The sequence below is a fragment of the Ascaphus truei genome, unplaced genomic scaffold (assembly GCF_040206685.1).
Source record: "Ascaphus truei isolate aAscTru1 unplaced genomic scaffold, aAscTru1.hap1 HAP1_SCAFFOLD_437, whole genome shotgun sequence".
Taxonomy (NCBI): Eukaryota; Metazoa; Chordata; class Amphibia; order Anura; family Ascaphidae; genus Ascaphus; species Ascaphus truei.
In genome coordinates this window covers 206,215-222,190 of record NW_027456768.1, presented here as the reverse complement: position 1 = coordinate 222,190, position 15,976 = coordinate 206,215, and the positions used below count along the sequence as shown (strand labels likewise).

Genomic DNA, 15,976 nt, shown 5'->3' with positions numbered 1-15,976 from the left:
GATTCCTTGCGAAGTTCCTTGCTATGCCTAATGTATCTGACGCTGATGCCTACGCTCCTGTAATAAGGATAAATGCACCTCTCACAGATTTCCCATCAGCACTTGACATACACACTAAGTTGGCCTTCCATCAAGGTTTCCCTGAAGAGCCTGGAGGATCGTCCGGAGAACGCTCTCGAGAGGGGGGAGTAATGTCAGGGTCTCCTAGACCTCCTGCCTAGCCATAGCTTCTTTGTCCACCGGGTGTGCTGCTGCCTTCTGTTTGCTCTGGGTTCCTCTGTCTGCCTGTCTGTCTTCTTGTTGCTCCTGTCTCTGTCCTTTATAGCTTCTGCTTCCTGGTTGTTCAATTGCCTTTGCTTGAAGTCAGACTCCTATGCACATGCCTCTGATCCTGATCTGTACCTGTATTATAGAAGTCTGTTCACAGTAAAAGCCCTTGCTGGTAATCTGGCTTGTCCCTGTTTGTTCCTGTTCTCAGTCCCTGCCCCCAGACCTGTCCTTGCTCCCCTGTCCTGTTCCAGTCTCCTCGTTGCCGACCTCTGCTTGTTACCTGACTTCGCTACCTGCCGCCTGCCTCGGACCTCTGCTTGTTTCCTGACTTCGCTACCTGCTGCCTGCCTCGGACCTCTGCTTGTACCTGACTTCGCTACCTGCCGCCTGCCTTGGACTCCTGCTTGTGACCCCTACTACACTCGTGCTGTTCCGGCCACCGAGATCCTACCCGCCACAGGAGTCTCCCGTGACACCAACCTTTTTTTGAACAAATCTATTGTATCTGCCATCACAGTCTCCATGGGTAATGAATTCCACATTTTAACTGCCCTTACTGTAAAGAACCCTTTCCTTTATTGCTGGTGAAATTTCCTTTCCTCCAACCTTAAGGGATGGCCCTGAGTCCTTTGTACTGCCCGCGGGATGAATAATTCTTTTGAAAGCTCCTTGTATTGTCCCTGAATATATTTGTATATAGTTATCATATCCCCTCTTAGACTCCTCTTTTCTAATGTAAATAAATCTAATTTAGGTCGCCTCTACTCATAAGTTAGAATGTCCATTCCCTTTTATTAATTTGGTGGCTCTTCTCTGCACTCTCTCTAGTTCCATAATGTCTTTTATTAGGATTGGTGCCAAAAATTGTACTCTATATTCAAAGTGTAGTCTTACTAATGCTTTGTAAAGGGGCATAATTATGTTTACTTCCCTTCCATCCATTGCCCGTTTGATGCAAGATAAGATCTTGTTTGCCTTTGCAGCTACTGCATGACTATGGGCACTATTGCTAAGCCTGCTGTCTACAAGCACTCCTAAATCCTTCTCCATCAAGGATTCCCCCAATATATCTCCATTTAATTTGTAAGTCGCCTTTTTATTCTTGTATCCCAAAACACAATGCCAAGGAGGAAAGACATCAGCAATGATCTTAGAGAATAAATTATTGCTGCCCATCAATCTGGGAAGGGTTATAAGGCCATTTCCAAACAATTTAAAGTCCATCATTCTACAGTGAGACAGATTATTCAAAAGTGGGAAACATTCAAGACAGTTGCCAATCTTCCCAGGAGTGGAGGTCCTAGCAAATTCACCCTAAAGTCAGACCGTGCAATGCTCAAAGAAATTGCAAAAAAACTAAGAGTTACATCTCAGACTCTACAGGCCTCAGTTAGCATGTTATAGGTCATGACAGTACAATTAGAAAAAGTGTAGAATAACCTCCTATGGCGCTGAGGGTAGAGAATGGGATGGAGTCTTGTGCAATGGTTTCTTCTTGTATGGGTAACCTCAGAGAGGGGGACAAGAGATAAACAAAAAAACACCACAATAGTGTATTACCCTTGAGACAACATATGCCGTGGTGGACAAGATACAAAGAGCATTTATTGGTTAAAACAATTGTAACCTCAATTGATATAAAACTTATGTTGAATTAATAAACAGTAGATTATTCTCCTGCTGAATAAGAAAATCCCTGACGAAGAAACCCATCAATTGGAGTTTCGAAACACGTAGGAAGGATTGTGGTCATCCAGGGACACCGTAGCTGTGCATACCAGACGGTGACGTCAGCGGAGGAGACGTTTGAAAAAACTCTGTTGGCAGCAAGACCACGAGGACTGCAGGAGATCTCCCCGCACTAACGGACGTTCTGCACCCCACGGCGAGCGGCTATTCCTGGCAAAAGACCCCGAACCACTGCACATGTCCTACTCATGGACGGTGAGTAGGATTTCAGTTTTTACCAAACGGCGGAGCAACACAGCTTCCTTAAGCACAAGCGCTTGGGAGCTTTTTCTTATTCAGCAGGAGAATAATCTACTGTTTATTAATTCAACATAAGTTTTATATCAATTGAGGTTACAATTGTTTTAACCAATAAAGGCTCTTTGTATCTTGTCCACCACGGCATATGTTGTCTCAAGGGTAATACACTATTGTGGTGTTTTTTGTTTATCTCTTGTCCCCCTCTCTGAGGTTACCCATACAAGAAGAAACCATTGCACAAGACTCCATCCCATTCTCTACCCTCAGCGCCATAGGAGGTTATTCTACACAAATCTTCTCATCTGGTTGGAAGATACCGGCTCAACCTCTCAGGCAGCTCCAGGACTACCTTCATCACAAACTGTATCACAGGTTTTGTTCCACTGTTTGTATCACTGTATAATATTGTTTACACTAGCGCTAATTTGCACTTATTATTTTACCACAATTAGAAAAAGACTGAACAAGTATGGTTTGTTTGGATGGGTTGCCAGGAGAAAGCCTCTTCTCTCTAAAAAGAACATGGCAGCACGGCTTAGGTTTGCAAAGTTGCATCTGAACAAACCACAAGACTTCTGGAACAATATTCTTTGGACAGACGAGACCAAAATTGAGATGTTTGGCCATAATGCACAAAGCCACGTTTGGCGAAAACCAAACAGCATATCAGCACAAACACCTCATACCAACTGTCAAGTACGGTGGAGGAGGGGTGATGATTTGACCTTGTTTTGCAGCCACAGGACCTGGAAAGCTTGCAGTCATTGAGTCGACCATGAACTCCTCTGTATACCAAAGTATTCTAGAGTCAAATGTGAGGCCACCTGTCCGACAGCTAAAGCTTGGCCGAACTTGGGTCATGCAACAGGACAATGATCCCAAGCACACCAGCAAATCTACAACAGAATGGCTGAAAAAGAAAAGAATCAAGGTGTTGCAATGGCCCAGTCAAAGTCCAGACCTTAACCCGATTTAAATGCTGTGGCTGGACCTTAAGAGAGCTGTGCATAAACAAATGCCCACAAACCTCAATGAACTGAAGCAAAGAAGAGTGGGCCAAAATTCCTCCACAACGATGTGAGAGACTGATAATGTCATAGTTAACGATTACTTCAAATTATTGCTGCTAAAGATGGTTCTACAAGCTATTGAACCATAAGGTATACTTAGTTTTTCACACATGGCTTCTCCATTTTGGCTTTATTTTTGTTAAATAAATCATGACACGGTGTAATTTGTCATGTGTTGTTGTTCATCTGACGTTGTATTAACCTAATTTTTAGACCTGCAAAGGAACAGACGATTGTTATTATGTCCTGATATGTAAAACCATAGAATTCAAAGAGGGTGTACTTTCTTTTTCACACAACTGTATTACATGTTGGTGCAGGGGTGCACAATCATTTCTGGGGTAGGGAAGGGGGTGGCAGTTACAATGGCCTCACGCTTCCCCGAAGTCATTTAAATTAAAAGCCGGGAATCGCGTGAGGCCACTGTAACTTCCCTTATCTTGCATTCCAGCGACACATCGCTACGGCAACCAGGCATCAAATAACCTGTGGCGTCATTTGACGCTGGAGCTGAACGGAGAGTGGGGGGTGGGGGGGTAGCAGGCAGGGGGTGCAGGGAGAAAAGTTTGCGCTCCCCTGTGCTAGTGCATGATCCCGTCCTATTTGAGATTTCTAGCTTTCTCCATGGTCTCCCAAGTTGATCTCTGTCTCTGCCTACCTCTCACTTCTTGATATGACTGTAAGGACAAGTAAAGTCATGTCCCTAACTGCAGAGGTCACCACCACGTGCTGAAACACTTCCAGAGGAACCAGAAGCATTGTTAGAGTATCTGAATAACTCGTTGGTGATGAACAATGACAAGAAGCAGATCACTTCCTCACATCTGTCTCTCCCACTGTAAAGTGTCACAGATAGAGAGGACCCATAGTCTTTCTCTTCTGTACCTCACAGTGACACCATAGAATTCAAAGAGGGTGAATTTTCTAATTCACACAACTGTAAGTGCTACATTAAATAGGAATAATGAGAGATGGGAGAGGTGTGATAAAAACCAGTAGAGCCGACCGGGCGTGTCTGCGAGTGCGTGCGTCAGAGCTGAGCGCGTCTAGGGGGGGGGAGGGATGTGATGGGGAGAGGGGGGTAAAGAAAGTGTGGGTGCGGGGAAAGGGGTGGTTAGGAGAGAGGGGGAGTGTGTGAGGGGGGGCAGTCTGCGCGAGGGGGGGAAATCCGTGTGAGGGGGGGCAGTCTGTGTGAGGGGGGGGCAGTCTGTGTGAGGGGGGGGCAATCTGTGTGAGGGGGGGGGGCTGTCTGTGTGGGGGGGGCAGTCTGTGTGAGGGGGGGGCAGTCTGTGTGAGGGGGGGGCAATCTGTGTGAGGAGGGGGGGCAGTCTGAGTGAGGGGGGGCAGTCTGCGTGAGGGGGGGCAGTCTGTGTGAGGGCCAACATCCATTCCAATCAGATATCACAACTCTGTATATAATATTCTGTTTCTGTATTTCTTATAAACCTTTAAAAGCTTGTAACATGTCCCCTGTGTATTGGTGCAATAACAGGTCTCATACCCCCTTCCATGTATGTTACACACACAGCTTCCCCCCTTCTCTGCCCCCTCACCCAGTAAGAATATTTAGCAGCAGCCATTCCCATGTGAGGTGGGTGCATGAAGCCCCCATGTAATAGTCAGGTCTCTGCACACAGTGTAACAGGAGATTAATGTAATCAGAGCCTCTGTGTAACTATATTACATACACATAAGAAACACATCACCTCCTACCTGGGGGCAGCTGCAGCATGTGGGGGAGGGGCTCTGTGCTCTGATTGGCTGCGCTCTGATCACATGGCACACAGCAGCCAATGAATGCTGACACCCTGAGCCTTTGCACGAATTGGCTGCTATCTGGCTTTTGATTTCCTTCTCAGCAGGGGCTTCTGGGAGTTGTAGTCCAGCTTCTGATCCTTTGTTGTAATTCTGAAGGTAGCAGGACTAGAAATCCCAGATTACTTGAGAGCTCATGACATCACTCAGAGCTCAGCCAATCAGAGCACAGAGCCCCTCCCCTCCCCCACATGCTGCAGCTGCCCCCAGGTAGGAGGTGATGTGTTTCTTATGTGTATGTAATATAGTTACACAGAGGCTCTGATTACATTAATCTCCTGTTACACTGTGTGCAGAGACCTGACTATTACATGGGGGCTTCATGCACCCACCTCACATGGGAATGGCTGCTGCTAAATATTCTCACTGGGTGAGGGGCAGAGAAGGGGGGAAGCTGTGTGTGTAACATACATGGAAGGGGGTATGAGACCTGTTATTGCACCAATACACAGGGGACATGTTACAAGGTTTTAAAGGTTTATAAGAAATACAGAAACAGAATATTATATACAGAGTTGTGATATCTGATTGCAATGGATGTTGGCCCTCACACAGACTGCCCCCCTCACACAGACTGCCCCCCCTAACGCAGACTGCCCCCCTCATACAGACTGCCCCCCCCTCACACAGACTGCCCCCCCCCCACACAGACAGCCCCCCCCTCACACAGACTGCCCCCCCCTCACACAGACTGCCCCCCCCTCACACAGACTGCCCCCCCCTCACACAGACTGCCCCCCCTCACGCAGACTGCCCCCCCCTCACACGGATTTCCCCCCCTCGCGCAGACTGCCCCCCTCACACACTCCCCATCTCTCCTAACCACCCCTTTCCCCATACACAGGGGGCATGTTACAAGGATTTAACGGTTTATAAGAAATACAGAAACAGAATATTATATACAGAGTTGTGATATCTGATTGCAATGGATGTTGGCCCTCACGCAGACTGGCCCCCCTCACAAAGACTTCCCCCCCTCACACAGACTCCCCCCCCCCCCCCCGTCACACAGACTTCCCTCCCCCCTCACACAGACTGCCCCCCTCATGCAGACTGCACCCCCACACACTCCCCCTCACTCCTAGCCACACCTTTCCCCGCACCCACCATTTCTTCAACCCCCTCTCCCCATCACACACCCCCCTCTCTAGACGCGCTCAGCTCTGACGCACACACACACCCCCTCACTCTAGACGCACTCGGCTCTGACGCACACACTCGCAGAAACGCTCGGTCGGCTCTACTGGTTTTTTATCACACCTCTCCCATCACTCATTCTTATATAATGTAGCAGTTACAGTTGGGTGTAGCGGGAGGCCTCTGTAACTGCCACTCCCCGTCCCCCCAAGAAATTATTGTGCACCCCTGCACCAACATGTAATACAGTTGTGTGAAAAAGAAAGTACACCCTCTTTGAATTCTATGGTTTTACAGGACATATTAACAATCGTCTGTTCCTTAGCAGGTCTTAAAATTAGGTAAATACAACCTCAGATGAACAACAACACATGACATATTTCACCGTGTCATGATTTATTTAACAAAAGTAAAGCCAAAAGGGAGAAGCCACATCGTTGCAAGATCTCTCACATCGTTGTGGAGTAATTTTGGCCCACTCTTCTTTACAACGTTGCTTCAGTTCATTGAGGTTTGTGGGCATTTGTTTATGCACAGCTCTCTTAAGGTCCAGCCACAGCATTTCAATCGGGTTAAGGTCTGGACTTTGACTGGGCCATTGCAACACCTTGATTCTTTTCTTTTTCAGCCATTCTGTTGTAGATTTGCTGGTGTGCTTGGGATCAATGTTTTGTTGCATGACCCAATTTCGGCCAAGCTTTAGCTGTCGGACAGATGGCCTCACATTTGACTCTAGAATACTTTGGTATACAGAGAAGTTCATGGTCGACTCAATGACTGCAAGGTTTCCAGTTCCTGTGGCTGCAAAACAAGGCCAAATCATCACCCCTCCACCACCGTGCTTGACAGTTGGTATGAGGTGTTTGTGCTGATATGCTGTGTTTAGTTTTCGCCAAACGTGGCGCTGTGCATTATGGCCAAACATCTCCACTTGGCAACTGTCTTGAATGTTTCCAACTTTTGAATAATCTTTCTCACTGTAGAATGATGGACTTTAAATTGTTTGGAAATGGCCTTATAACCCTTCCCAGATTGATGGGCAGCAACAATTGCTTCTCTAAGATCATTGCTGCTGTCTTTCCTCCTTGGCATTGTGTTAACACACACCTGAATGTTCCAGACTAGCAAACTGCCAAAACGTCGGCTTTTATACAGGTGGTCACACTTGCTGATGATCAATTAATCAAGGACATTTGATTAGCAGAACCTGTCTGCTACTTAGCATCTTAATTCCTATGGAAGCAGTAAAGGTGTACTTAGTTTTTCACACATGGCTTCTCCATTTTGGCTTTATTTTGGTTAAATAAATCATGACACAGTATAATATGTCATGTGTTGTTGTTCATCTGAGGTTGTATTTACCTAATTTTAAGACCTTCTAAGGAACAGTCGATTGTTATTATGTCCTGATATGTAAAACCATAGAATTCAAAGAGGGTGTACTTTCTTTTTCACACAACTGTTTTACATGTTGGTGTAGGGGTGCACAAACATTTCTGGGGTGGGGGTGGCAGTTAGAAAGGCCTCGCGCTTCCCCGAAGGCATTTAAATTAAATGCCGGGGATCGCGTGAGGCCGCTGTAACTTAACTTATCTTGCATTCCAGCAACACATCGCTACGGCAACCAGGCATCAAATGACCTGTAGTGTCATTTGACCCAGGAGCTGAATGGAGAGGGGGGAGGGGAGGCAGGCAGGGGGTGCAGGGAGAAATGTTTGCACCTGTTTGAGGTTTCTAGCTTTCTCCATAGTCTCCCAAGTTAGTCTCTGTCTCTGCCTACCTCTCACTTCTTGATATGACTGTGATGGACAAGTAAAGTCATATCCCTAACTGCAGAGGTCACCACCATGTGCTGAAACGCTTCCACAGGAACCAGAAGCATTGTTAGAGTATCTGAATAACTCATTGGTGATGAACAATGACAAGAAGCAGATCACTTCCTCACATCTGTCTCTCCCATTGTAAAGTGTCACAGATAGAGAGGACCCATAGTCTTTCTCTTCTGTACCTCACAGTGACACAGCCAGAAAAAGCCCTTATTGCTTGAGATCTGTAGATCTTACCCATTCTGTTTGGTTCCAGAGCCCACCATGGAGCATCTGACTAACTCGATTATGATGGACAAGAAGCAGATAGCTGAGGAAATCTTGAATCACACCCTAGACATCATCTACCTGCTGACTGGAGAGGTGAGGGCTTCTACAGAAGGTCATAAGGGCACCCCTCGTATCTCCTTCTGTATATAAGGACCCTGCAGTGCATCTGTGTTTCTTTGAGATTACATCTGTACCTCCCACTGAAACCCCATGTTTGTTGAAAAGCACAAACATATCCGCAATAACTTTAAATCACAACAGTATTATCTTCTAAATAAAGTAGCACAGATTATATTTTAGTGCAGGATACTGTTCTGTTTGAGGCTTCCTGAAATGTGGTAACTTTCCTCATAGTATTTCAGGTTGGTCTCTCTCCTATTATTGATGTGATAGGACAAGTACAGTCACTATTCCTAACTGCAGAGGTCACCAAGTGGAGAAACACTCCCACAAGAACCAGAGCTCATTCTTGGAGTTCCTAAGTAACTCACTGATGATGAAAAAGTACAAGGAGCTGATGACTCCCTCATATCTGTCCCTCCCACTGCAAAGAGACACAGATAGATATGCCCCATAGTCTTTCTTCTATGTACTTCAAAATGCACAGTGACACAGACAGAAAATGCCCTTATTCCCTATATCTCTACTTCTGACATCTCCCATGTTATCTTTTGTCCCAGAGACCATTCTTGGAGCATCTCACTGACTCTCTGATGATGAACACAATTAACAATGAGAAGATGACTGAGAGGATCTTGAATCACACCCAGGAGATCATCTACCTGCTGTCTGGAGAGGTGAGAACTGCTGTACAGATGCAGCGGCCGTTATTCGAACACATCAGGCGTTGTATACCTCGGAATACCCATGTCATGGCACGGGATTTCTTCCAAGTGTACCGCCCCTTCCCGTCTTAGGACGCGAGTGCAGAAAATTGCATTTTAGTGTTAAACACTGAGATTGACACAGTAGCACAGTACTGTACACATTACATTTCATTGCACAAAAAGAAACAGAATCCATGCACAAACAAAGCAACAACGATAAGCGTGTGTGCCTGGGGGGCGAATGGCCACGTTAATGCCGCGTGGAGTACAGCAGCGCACACGAAAACGGCTCCGTAATTTGTTCGAATAACGGCCGCTGCATCTGTATAATGTCATAGTGTCATAGCGCGTATGTGTGTTACTTTGAGAACCGATGTCCAGAGACAGATGCAGTTATTCAATGACAGAGCTTGGGACAGACAAGACAACTTTGTGCATAGGGAGAGCACAAAATAATAAAGGGACATGACTAGGTAAAAGGAGAGAACAGATAAAGTTGATCAACCATGAGTTTGGACACAATAGAGGATTTTGCTAGTGAGCAGATAGTTCCATTGATTGGCTTTTGTCGGAGATGAAATGAAGGACCGACCAGCCACGTTACCAAATACTGTCACAAACATATATCACCTACTTGACAAGAACCCTATAATTGTGGAAAGCCTGCAAGAGGCGAGACCTACAAAAAACAATCGATCTGGAATGCTATGGCCGCATGTAGAGTGCAATCACGGAAGCTAAAAGTCAGAAAAAGGAGCTCACAGAGCTCTGGCGCATCCAGACATTCATTTAAACAAGACAACACGGGCAAGGGCCAATTACTGTCGAACAGAGCCATGAAATTTAAGAGAGCCCATATTGAAGCGGAGGAGCAAAGTGTCACGGCTGCATCCACCGCTGCCTCTGCACGTTGGAACAACAATTTGGAAGCAAACTTAGAGGTTTACATGTAGAAAAGGAAGCAGTTGCTGCTGAAGCCCAAGGTGAGATCTTTGAAGCCAGAAGACATGATGGCGGGGAGCACTGGAGAAATCCAATAGCTTCAGAAGATCCAGCACACCAGAGACTATTTAATAAGTCATGCCAGTATGAACGCCAGTCCACCATCTCTACCCGATGAGAAGGGTATTACAGATGCCAAAGCTATGGAGACTCAACATGAATTAGAGGAACAGCATCTTCAAGCATAAGCTACATCTACCAGAGTGAACCACACATGCACTACACCAAGCTCGCAATCAGGTTAACACAGAGAACACCCTTTCTCATACTTACACACACTCACATTACATCCACTGCACATAAGAGACGACTGCATGGTTCCCCTCAGCAAGGACTATTCCACATAACATATACCCAACACACACACCAAAGGCATCCAATAAACCCTTCTCCACCTTACGATTCAATGTTGTGAACCAATATGATGGACAGAGCAACATACCCAACTACAACAGCCCACATCTTCAGCCCTAGGTACACCAACCGTATCTAGTACAAGCTATTTAAAGAAACGAAAGACCAGTCACAAGATACAAAAATACTAGAGCACCTATCTCAGTCCATATGACACACGTGACGCCAACAGAGTAGTTTTTCCTGAAAATTGCCGGGTACCCGGTGGAAAAATAGAAAATTTGCAAGACCAGGTACCAAGTACCCGGGCCAGACAGCTTTGAATTACCTGCAGCCGGCAGCAGAGGGTGAGGAGAACCACGGTAACATTGTGGGAGCAACGGCAGACATCCTGGTGGCGGTGGCAGCAGAGAACATCAATTTTGAACTAGTGGGAGCAGCGGAACACATCCTATCACAGCCAGTGCCGGTGGGAGCCGGGGAACGTTACCGGAGCAGGAGCATTAATATTGGACAGCCAGCTCCTTATCCTTCGCAGCGGTCCTCATCACCCTCCACCGCTGGCTACAGGTTAGTCTCTTCTGCTGGTCTTCTCCTGCCGTTCTCCAAGAGGAGGACTGAGGGAGCAGAGCAGAACGGAAATTTCCAGACACCGGGTCACAGCCCCCTGGGTAATTTCTGGGTTCCCAGTACATCACTACCATAGAAGAACCCAGGAGCCTATTCAAGGAACTTGGAGTTTGCTTCAAATGCTGCGCTTCCACAAGTCACCTCTTCAGAGACTGTAAAGACGCTATCAAATATACAGAGTGTGACAGTGACATGTAGCAGCTTTATATCCAGAAACAATTAAACCTAACTGACTCAAGGCCCCCAACCCTGTTTCAAAGTATGGTGGAGAGGGAGAAGAGAAAATAACACCACCATCAGTCACATCCAAGTGCACCAAGGTTTGTGGACAAGGGCGTGATGCGAGATCCTGCTCTAAAATATGTCTTGTAGTACACCCCGAGTGACAACCTGAAAGGGCTATAATAGTGTACACTATCATTGATGATCAAAGCAACTGATCTTTAGCTAAGTCAGAGTTCTTTGACTTGTACAATATATAAGACAATGCTTTCCCCTACACACTCAGAACATGCGCAGGACTGATGGAGACAACAGGTAGTAGAGCAAATGGCTACATCACGTGTTCCATAGATGGTAGAACAAAAATACCACTTCCTACTCTATACGAGTGTAGTCAGATGCCAGAAAATAGCTAAATTCCCACACCAGACATGGCACGTCATCACCCTCACCTCAAAAGAATAGCTGATCGTGTCCCACTGTTAGACCAAGAGACCCAGGTCTTACTACTGCTTGTCAGGTATATCTTGAGTTTATACAAAGTCTGCAAACACGCAATGGATCCCATAACACCCCGAATTCCCAAAGTCTTGACCTGGGATGGGTGATTGTGTGTGACGTATGCATTGCCAAAGTGCACAGACCTGACATCGTTGATGCCCTATAAACAAACATTGGATAATGGACATGCATCTCTTTTCAAACCAAGTCCTAACCACTTCGACTTAAAAGTAGGGCTTGGCAAAAAGGAAAAACAAAGGCATTTCACTGAAACTTACAGAGATATCTTTACATGAGAGAAGTGTGGAAATGGTCTAGGATGTACAGCATTGCAGACAACAAAAGACAATGATAAACCAGCTCCATCGATGGAAGACAGATTTACTGAGGATGATGGATAAAGACCTCTTTACAGACGAATCAAACAGTTTGGTGACCTGCTTACATATCGTTCACACAGAGGATTTCTCCCGAACAACAGAGAACAGGCCCTCTCTCTAGACTTGCTTTGCTGCGTTACAACTTGGAAAGGAAGCCAGAGACAAGCGTCACTTTATGGACTTCAGGCATAAGATATTCGACAGTGGTTAGCAGAACCCACTCCTCCACTGAAGGAAGGCGAAGAATGCTGGTACCACCATTATTTGGTGTTTACCACCCTCATAAACTTGGTCAAATCCGGGTGGTATTTGATTCAAGTGTTCAATTCCAAGGAGTCTCCTTAAACTATGTTCTCCTTACTGGACCAGACTTAACGAATAGTCTTATAGGAATGTTAATCTGCTTTAGAAAGGAGGGGGAAGGATTCAAACAGGAAAAAGACGGTGCACAGACAAAAAAAGGTAACGCTGGCCGTGGTGACCAAGAACAATGTTTATTGATTAAAATCCAAAAACGTGGTGCTTGCAAGTTCTCTAACATGTTTCGTACGGCTTAGGTGCTTTGTCAAGCCTTCTGATTTGAGCCGTCTGTGGAAATCCAGAACTGAGATACTCCATTGCTTCATTTCTGTTCATGTTCCTACAATAAAACATCAAAAGTTCAAAGACTCCATTTTGTATGAAATAAGGAATCATTATCTGCCCGTCTTAATTTATTAAGCCTCAGTAACCCTGAGACAGAAATATAGATACATATAGATACAGCTCAACCCCGTTATAGCGCGGTCCTCGGGGGCCACCTGATCCGACCGCGCTAGAACCGGGGTCGCGCTAATTTAAAAAAAAATGGCCGCAACGCGCCCGATCGGGAGGAAGGAGGGAGGGAAGGAAAAGGTGGCCGGAAGCCCTACACGTCCCCCAGCAGCGGCCCTCCGAGTCCAGCCGCAACCTGCTCCTTACCTCCCACACCCACCACCGGCATCCACTTCCTCCCCCACCCCCCGAGGCCCCCACACCTACCGGCCCTCCGTGCACGCCCTCCACGGCATAAACAGTTTTGGGCCTAGCCCATGCGGCCCTCCGAGTCCCAGCCTGCTCCTCACTCACCCCCCCTACCGGCATCCACACCACCCCCCCTCCTCCCGACACCCCTCCTCCTGATGCCAGCTCTGCTCCGATCTCAGCAGCCGACACCAAAGGTAGGGAGTGGGAGGTGTGCTGTGCTGTGAGAGTGTGCTGTGAGAGTGTGCTGTGAGAGTGTGCTGTGAGTGCTGTGTGCTGTGAGTAGTTTGCAGTGCAGTTCGTGTGTGCAGAAAGTGCGTGCAGCGAGATTGTGCGCGCAGCGAGCAGTGTTCAGTGAGTGCTGCGAGTGTGTGCAGTGTGCAGTGCAGTGAGAGTGTGTGCAGTGAGAGTGTGTGCAGTGAGAGTGTGTGCAGTGAGAGTGTGTGCAGTGAGGCAGTGTGAAACAAAAATGTAAATTTTTTTTATTTATTTTTTTATTCGGGGTCCATGCTAAAACCGCGTTATAACGGGGTTGAGCTGTATATAGATATAAATGAATAAACAGAGCCTGTTAAGGTAATTACCTGAATCGTGGTCCCTCAGAATCACAACAAAACACCAAATATCCTAGCCAGCACAGATGACCTATAATAACCACTAAATTGTGCAAATTTTGTATGGGGGTGATGGCTCTGATGGTGGGTAAAATGTGAGATGTGGCTAAATAATATATTGTAAACAATTTTAAAATGTAAAAGTGGTTGGCGCATGCCCCTTTGCAGACTAAAAAAAGTTGCCCACCCAGCTTTACAATACCGGCAAATCGGTGATTAGCTGGCAGGGAACTTCCCACGCTCTGATAGGCTGTAGAGGTTTGTGAATGGGACACTGAAACCCATAAGGAGCCTTCCAGCCAATCAGAGGGGCAGATTCCAAGCGCCAAACCAACAGCGGCAAATTCAAAGGTGCTCTGTGCTCAATAGACGCGAGCCGGCTTCAAAGATTTTGAGTGAGAAAAGTTTCTAAGTCCCGCTTTTTGAGAACGTAGCGGTCGCGGCTGACATTGCATGCCGAAATCAGTTCCAGGAGTATGTGAGTACCTCCCGGCCATTGGAAAGGGCTCCTACAGAGGTCATTTTTGTGAATTTTGTTTAAAGGACTATTTTATTCTTTAGCCCCGTTACCAGTAAGTGTGTTAACCCTGTAAATTGTGTTACATTGTGTTTATTTCTTTTCCTGAAATACATGACAATTTATTTTACCTCCTTGCTTTGCTCAATCAATGATCCCGGTATAAAAGGTTTTGATAATCCTGGTCTCCCGTGACAGGTGAGCAAACTTTTTACGCGCGAGCCCCCCTTTTCATCTATGATATTAGTGTGGCCCACCCTGCCTGATTTAATCCAAATCCACTTGAGAAAAAAGTTTATTAAATCGGTATCGATATACAATATAAATGTGAATACAAATACGTCAAAAAAACTTGCATAATACAACATTTAAAAAAAAGGCAAAATGTGCCAAATTTTATATGGGTTTTTAAAGTAATTAATTTCCTCTCATCTCATATCCCCTCTCCTCATGTCTCATCTCATACACAACTCTTTCATTCTGTAGGAATACGTAACTGTGAGGAACAATTCCCCCCACAGCAGCATCCACCTGCTAACTGGAGAGGTGAGCACTGCTGGTGCATGTTACATTATACCAGATTCATGACTGTTCTGTCCCAAGTTCACTGTGGCAAGTGAGTAGAGACAGGCAGCTTAACTCACTTCCTTTTGATGCACACAGAGTCCTTATTTTCTTCTGTAATCTCTATTGTAGAACAACAGTAACAAAAAGGAGTGAAGACTGGACAGGTAACAAATATAAGGGAGGGGTCAATTATATTAACTTTACCAGAGGAGATAGGTGAGGTGACTTCTCAAGGTGGCTGCTGGCTGCAAGAGACAGTATGCTTGCCTGTTCAAGCAGGAAATATGACAAGGAGAAACCAACAGCCAGGGGTCTTGGAACATACCAAATCAGAGCCAGTGCAGCATTTGCTAGGCAACAGGCAGACAGGGAGGGAAAGTAGTTACATTAGTAACAATAAACACTGGGGAGAGACAGCAGTCACATAACAGGGAGAAAATACTAACGGGACAGAATAATGACCCTTTACTGACCACGCTCTGTCTGGACCTGTGTGTATTATTCTATCTTCTCTCTGTGATTCTCTGCATGTTGTTGTATTTCTGTCTCTTTATAAGTAATTACAGAATAAATTGCTCTACGTGAACGCTGAATGGGATTCTCTCTCTCAGGTACCTATAAGGTGTGAGGATGTTGCTGTCTATTTCTCTATGGAGGAGTGGGACTATATAGAAGGACACAAGGGGCTTTACAAGGACGCAATGGTGGAGAATTACAAGTCCCTCAAATCTTTGGGAATCCCATTAAACAGGAGTTCAGGTAGAACTATGTTTAAAAAAAGTTCATAGCTTCCTGCTAGATTCAATAGAAGTGACATACAGACAAACTCACGTGTAACAAAAATGGTAGAGATGAAAATAAAAAAGGGAGGAGAACAAAAAAGAAACAATAGTGCTATTTGTTTCCAAAAGTTAATTGGTGTATTAACTAACATCCAATGGTTGCACTAACGTTTGGGAAGTTTTTTTAAGCATTTAGCATTT

The 15,976-nt window shown here is 45.8% G+C and overlaps 1 protein-coding gene and 1 pseudogene across 1 annotated transcript in view; one reads left to right on the top strand and one right to left on the bottom strand.

Annotated features, from left to right (window-relative positions):
- Positions 1-5,136, bottom strand: part of LOC142484845 (uncharacterized) — a 33,989-nt pseudogene extending 28,853 nt beyond the window's left edge.
- Positions 5,137-5,255: 119 nt separating this feature from the next.
- Positions 5,256-15,976, top strand: part of LOC142484844 (uncharacterized) — a 32,060-nt gene continuing 21,339 nt past the window's right edge. Inside the window, 5 exon segments of the mRNA XM_075584078.1 lie at positions 5,256-5,354; positions 8,364-8,470; positions 9,058-9,174; positions 14,913-14,972; positions 15,605-15,752. Coding sequence (XP_075440193.1) covers positions 5,336-5,354; positions 8,364-8,470; positions 9,058-9,174; positions 14,913-14,972; positions 15,605-15,752 — 451 coding nt within the window. The 5' untranslated portion in view covers positions 5,256-5,335.